The 6,921-nt window shown below is 40.6% G+C and overlaps 1 protein-coding gene across 1 annotated transcript in view; it reads left to right on the forward strand.

The window, feature by feature from the left end:
* The window catches only part of CCDC187 (coiled-coil domain containing 187), a gene marked incomplete at both ends in the record, with an annotated part of 32,490 nt that extends 26,102 nt beyond the window's left edge, over positions 1 to 6,388 (forward strand). Inside the window, 6 exons of the mRNA XM_079544714.1 lie at positions 399 to 401; positions 815 to 3,654; positions 4,294 to 4,629; positions 5,282 to 5,425; positions 5,830 to 5,955; positions 6,233 to 6,388. Coding sequence (XP_079400840.1) covers positions 399 to 401; positions 815 to 3,654; positions 4,294 to 4,629; positions 5,282 to 5,425; positions 5,830 to 5,955; positions 6,233 to 6,388 — 3,605 coding nt within the window. The remainder of the gene's footprint in view (positions 1 to 398; positions 402 to 814; positions 3,655 to 4,293; positions 4,630 to 5,281; positions 5,426 to 5,829; positions 5,956 to 6,232) is intronic.
* Positions 6,389 to 6,921: the final 533 nt, after the last annotated feature.

Here is a 6,921-nt window from a genome sequence, read left to right on the forward strand (position 1 = left end):
TTATTCATGTGTCAAATGTTGCCTTGCTTGAGCTTGGTGCTCATAGTTGGTTCTGTTCTTTGAACATCTAATTCTTTTTGAGTCAACTGAATGAATGTTGAAATCAACTTCAGAAAATGTATCTACAGAGTGCTTTGGTCTTAATAGAGAGCATCTGAAGTTACAGTTGAGAACAAGGTGCCGTGTTCAGCATTGTGCTGTGTATGGGTAGCAGATACACCTAGAAAAACATAATGTAATGCACCAACATTTTTGAGCGCTTCTGAGTGCTGTGCACTTCATGATTTCAGTTTTAATCCAATTACAATGCTGTATTTTCAGGGTTAGCCCAGATTCTGAAAGAGAATCGCAGATCATGCGTGTAGCTGAAAAAGCACCTTCCGAAATCCTTTTTTCAGAAGGTAAGTGCCTTTTCCCCATAGGGCTTCTGTGGTTATTTATCATAATCTCAGTAATAGCTCTTCCTGGAGAACTCTCTGTCCATAGAGAATAATGGTCTACTTGTATCAGGCAGTGAAGTTCCTCTTGGGGCTGAAATAATAGAGATCTTAATGAAAACTTTGCCTTTGACTCTTCTGATCGACTACCTTGGCACTATTGTATTTGCTTGTTTGCTACAACACTCATTTCTTCATCTTTATTTGATAAGCCTGACTTGTTTTTATGATATCCAAATACTTTCCAACTTGATAGTGAATTTAATGCTGCAGACTTTTCAAATGCAATTTACTGCTGAGTATCCAATAGATTTGAATCCAGTTACCTCTCAGCAACTTCTACAAAATAAAAACATTTTCTTGAATTTGTTCTTTAGATGTTCCACATGAAGTGGAAACGTCTGCCCCTTCTGAGATCCACCAGGAGGATGGCAGCCAGTCTCTGAAGCCTTTGGGCCATAATTCTCGAGAAACTTCTGCTGAAGAACTACAGAGGAAAGCTTTTTCTGAAGGATTAGGTCCCACTGAATCATTGTGCGAGTCAAACAGCTTCTCTCCAAGCTCTGAAAGTGCCAGATCTGACTGTTCTCTCCCAGATTTTCAGAAAGTGTCTGCAGTTTGGATTGATGTTTCAGAATGCTCTATTTCAGATGTTGAATTAGAGGTGCAATGTGGAAAGGACGCTGATGTCACTATTCCAGAAGAATTAGTCTATGATGCTTCTCCTAATGTTCCGAAAGAGGCACCGATAGCAATAAATTCTGGGAGGAAAGCATTACAAAGTGACAAACACAATGAATTTGAAATGTCCAAGGATGACAGCAGCACAGAGATTTCATCATGCTCTCAGAACTTCCAGAAATGCCCTGGAGAGGCTTCAGCTCATGGGTGCACTGGTCATTTGCTTTCTTTCCTTTCAGCAGGCAAAGCAAATACCTCCAAAACAACACCACTGGATTCCTCTCAGTTTGGTAAACCCACTGAGGGAATGGATAAGCCATACTTGGAAGCCTCAGGGAACTCAAAAAATGCAGCTGCCAGCTCTTTGTGCAGTGATGGCATTTACCTCCTTCAGAACTACGAGCAGCACGCTCCTGATTCTATCACTAACAAATCAAAGAGGAATGACGGAATTAGCAGCTTATTAGGGGATCAAAGTCTTCTGCTGATGGATTCTTTGAAACCTTCAGATGTGGCTGATAACCAATTTAGTAGTATTGTCTCTTTTCCACCTGACAAAGATATTGCAAATGGCAAATCAGTAGCGTGTTCACTGTCCAGAAATGCAACAGTGCAAAATGATCATGCACAGCTTTTGAATGAGAAAAGCATATCTGGAGAACTCGATCAGATTGTATCTCTGCCCTTGTCCACACAGGGAATTTCTGGGGAAGTCCATACAGAAACCACCTCCATTGGGTCTTTGCAGAGGTTGGCCCCAGGAACTCATAAGAACTCAAAAACTGACAGGCAAGCCACAAAGGAACTGGGGAATGGACAGTTTTCTTCCTCAAAAAAGCAACTGTTTCACTCTGAGAACTCTTTCAGAAGTGAAGATTATACAATTTTTATTAGTGATGAGGGCCTTCCTCTGGCTGATGAGGCTACCTTGTCAGAAATACTGTCTCCTGTTGATGAAGTGTTGTCCTATGCAAGTGCTGACTTGCCATCCTCTAATAAAAAGGATTTGCCATTTCCAAGGGAAGATCTCCCTCCTCCCCCTTTGGGTGTAGATACAATGAAAAATGATGATTCTAGCTTCAGTACAGATGATTTCCCATCTCCACCAGAACAAATGACAGCCCCAGAGACTGGACAGTGTATGAATGAAGATGTATCCCTGAAAATGGATGCTTTTCCCCCATTACCTGATGACGCTGTGTCTGAAGAATATCCCTCGTTCAATCGAGAGCCAGTTGATATCTTTTCAACTCAGGAAGGTAACCTCTCAGAACAGTATTTAGTTGAAGATATTTCCTGTGCAAAGGAGCACTTGTCAGAATACCAGGAAGGAGAACAGGAGATGCCTTCACAGTCTTTGGAGCTTCTGCCTGTGTCAGATCCTATTTCTTCTAGTCAGGCCAGTAAAAATCCTGCTTCCATGATGAAACAATGCAAAACATACGTAACGCTGCCATTAGCTGGGGAGGATAGTGATGACCCATTGTCAGCATTTGAAATTGGAGACAGAGTATTAGTAAAGCAGACCCAACCTGGAACCCTGATGTTCAAAGGACAGACTCGCTTTGATAGCGGCCACTGGGCTGGTGTCGCACTGGACAAAGCTGAAGGTGATCATGCTGGAACTTACAAAGGGGTGAAGTATTTTGAATGTGCACAGCACTGTGGTGTCTTTGTCAGACCTGGTGAGATTTCACACCTGTTGGAGGACAACAAAAATGGTTCCAGTTCCACTGGGGATGAAGACTCAGACTCTTTCTATGATGATGAATCCTTCAGAAGAGACTGCAGATACCCTGAAGTTGGTGAGCAGGGTGCAGGGGTAACAGAGCAGAAAGCTGAAGATACAAAAAGTCCAGGAGGATCAGAAGTGTCAGAAAAGAATTCTAGGCTGTATGTTGCCTTGCAGTGTGGAAGAAGTCAAACACTTCCACATTCTGACCACTGTAAATGTGATGAATGTCATCGTCAAAACAATTTAATGTGCTGGGGATCAGATAAAGAAAAAACAGATTTGATACAAATAAAACAAGGGGTGCTCGCAGGTGTGCCTCCAAAGGAAAGTGAGGCTAGCCATGCGGATGGCATGAACACAAACAAAAATGTTTGTTGCTTGGTAGAGGATCAGAAAAGAAATAAACTCACTGATGATATCACAGCTGAACTCAGTAAGAAACTTCTATTTGATGCGTTGATTGCATTCTCTGAAACAGCTCAACACAAATACAAAGGTGCCTTTGAAGAAAATGTGGCGAGTTATATCAAAGGCCTAAAACAAGGGGACAGTCAGAAACAATTTCTTATCAAAGAAAATGCACTTGCTAGCTTAACTGAGCAATCAGCAAAGGTTGCTGATCTTTTACTGCATGATTTCAATATGCTTAGCATTCATGGTTGTCACACGATAGCAGAAAGAATTGTGGCTAAATTTGTAGGGGATGCAGTTAAGGAATATAAGAAGATTAAAAGAAAACAAGGAGTAAAAACAGACAAGAGGTTTCCTTCATCTTCAGAGACTTCTCCAACTACTTTGCCTGTAAGTACACTCAGAAAAGTTTGTCACCTTAAGTGTTGGATCTGAAATTGGGTCTATGCTGTAAGCATTTCTGTTGCCCAGTTGTTTTTCCATCAAAATTGCATTGTGTCGACATATGGAGCTGAACTACTAAACCATCATTTAAAGAACTTTGCAGCTGGTGGATGACATGTGTGCAGTGTTCTCTCAATTCTCCTTCAGCCTACTGGGGAGCCTGGAACTCCAATGAAACGGCACTTTTGATGCCTGCTGCTTCCATTTCCAGCCTGTTCATTTTTCGCTTCCAAAGTAGTTCATGGGGAAGCACTATAAAAGAAAGCTTTAAAAAACAATTGAGACTTGGTTTGAAGAGTGGGTAGGAAAAGCAATCCCAAATCAGAACAAAAAATGTAGAAATAGCAAAAACTTTCATAGAATTCAAATAGGTAAATCTAATTCTGAATTCTAGTAAATACAATTAAAATGCATATTTCTTTCTGATGCGTCAGTAAGCCTTTATTTGAGCCCCTGAGTGAGAGCATATGATTCCTGATTTCTAAGTGTAGCCCTAAATCACTTGCTAATGATTTCAATACCTCTAAAAAACAGTGGAAAAATATGGGGTACATCACCTTGTTTTTCTTTCTCTCCCCACTGAAGTTCCTTTTAAAAATCCTCGACGCTGGTGTTTTTGGAAGCTCTAAAGACTTTGATCAGCCTAACTCTAATGAACGCGCTCTGGAAAGGCAAACACAAAAGCAATACTTGTTGGATCACTGGCACTCAGCTCCTTGGAAGAAAACTGTAGAGGTTCCCCTTGTGGTACCACACTACACTTCATATGTAAAGAACTTGTCTGCATATGCTGTAGAAGAATTATGGACTCCAGAAAACATTTATTCGAATTTCACAAGAACCAGTGTGCCAAAGCAGGCTGAGTGTAATGACTTCCCAGGGAGTGATTTGGAAACAGAAAGCAAAAGGATGTATAATCAGGTATTTTTTCTAAGTGTTTGGTTGTCGTTTGATGTTTTTTTTTTTTAGTGTTCTGTAGGATGAATTGCAGTAGCTGGTACCTACTGTTATGCCTGCTGCTGATATTGAATAAAGCAGAGGAACGCTGACAAAGCTATTGCAAAATATTGCTTCTGTTAATGAACTGCAAAATAATTCTTCTAGGATAGGCATCCTTGCTGTGATACGAGCCCTTTGCTACAGCTCTTCTGTTAAGACCCTGGGTAAGATTTGGGTCTGTCAGGACAAAACAAACTGTCTGGAAAGCTACAATCTAGAGTCCAAGTGCACTGCCTCTGAGTTTGGACAGATCTTCATGGAATTACTGAATTTTGTGGACCTCTGTCTGCATGGGAGATTTGAGTCCCACCAGGGCCTTGTGCATAACCTGTACTTAGTGAATGATCACACATTACTGCCTGAGACCTGCTGCTGTACAGGCTGACGTACTCGTTAGGTGACGATCATCACAACAGCTAGAGGAAAATGTGTGATGTAAGCTATGATCACAAATTCTGCACTGAGACGCAAGGCCCTGCTGTCAGCAGCCTGGTATCTTTTGTCAAACACTAAGAGAACTTTGGAAAGAGCATCATGTGGTACTCAGTTTGGTTCTGTGTTTTTGATGTTGCAGGTTATATTCGATTTGACTCACGAGCTTCTACGTGCGGAGTATCAAGTGACTGCACATCCAAAAACATTTCCGTGGTTGAAAGAAAACTTGAGATCTTGCTGTTGTAGGTGTCGCTGCAGAAGCACAGATGTCGATGAGGTTAAGGTAAATTCTGGAAATGTAAATTGTAGAACAATGAGAGTAAAGGGAGCAGGCACTGCAGTGACACAGTGGTAAAGTTGGAAGGGTTGGGGCAGTGCAACTGAGATATCTCAGTAAATACAGACTGTCCCAGTATTCCAAGTGCAGAGGGCTTTCAAGAGGAACGACAGGCTTCTGAATGTCCATGGTTACGGTAATCTTGGGTGCTACCCCTGAAGTGATCTCACATTGAAAATGTGTTCTTTGGTCGGTATCAATCAGCTGCTTCTAAACCAGCCCCCTAAAATGTGGGGCATTTCTAGATTTGATGCTGGATCTCCACACTGGCCCTTTTCACACATTTCCAATGCTTCACAATGATAGATCTCTCATGAGAACAATTCTTTTCACCCTTTCTTATTTTTTAGACATTTGTTCAGGGGGAAATGATTAAAATAATGAACCTGGAAAGGAATGACTTAGAAGGGAAAAGAAAATTCCTTAATATGACTAAGTATGGAAACTGTGAGAGAGACAGAGTGGATCTCATCCTGGTAAGCAGACCTCTCAACAAAGACCTGTTTACTTTCTCTACACTGAAACCAGAAATGCTCACGTTGTTTCATCGTGTTTACTTAAAGTAACTCTGGAACTTGCAGGGGTCATGGGCATCCTTTTCACTGCACCTGCAATAATTATTCAGTATTTTAATTTCTTATGACTGTTTGAAGTGAATATTGCATACGTAAAATCATTAGGTTAGGCTCCTTGGTGCCTCCCAGAACTGACCATGCTCTCGCAGTAAACATTCATATCTGTGTTATATTTTAGATTCAGGAGCTCCACAAAGAAGAATCTCAGTGGACTTACTACGGTGATGATGAATTAACTGTGAAGATGAGCGTGACTGAAGACATATTTGACAGCTTGATCCTTGATACAGTCAGAGTTCTCAACAAGATTTATTTGAGAAAAGCCAGTGATTAGAAGTTTGCCCTCACGGTGGAGTTTTAATCCCTGACTTCTAAGGCAAGAGATGCACGATTAATAATCTTAACTTTGAGCTTTACCCAACACAGGTGTGGCCTAAGTTACATGTTCATATTTACAATGAAAGGATGCAAGTAACAAAAATGCTACCTGAAACTTTCTTCTTCAGTTTTGAACTTTGGAAACGCTGATTAAGCTCAGTACTCTAAGAAGAGTGGTTTTACACATGATTTAAGTAGTGACAATTTTATTCTTCTGTTTGTTTGGTTGTTTTTTTTTATCAAGATAGCACTTTATTCACCTATGCATTTTAAGAGCTCCTTGTGGGTTTAAAATTGTATAGGAGTCTATGATTATACAGACAGGGTTCAAAAGCAATTTATGTGTAAATGATCTTATTCTTCATTATCACACTCTGGTTGTGAATGATGATGGATGAATCACATTTTAAGAAAAATGTTCAGGAAATCAATGCTGTCTGTCTTCAGAAAATCAGGGCGCAGATGGAATTAAATCTTACAGAACGTAAA

This window comes from Tetrao urogallus (assembly GCF_951394365.1).
Source record: "Tetrao urogallus genome assembly, chromosome: 19".
NCBI lineage: Eukaryota > Metazoa > Chordata > Aves > Galliformes > Phasianidae > Tetrao > Tetrao urogallus.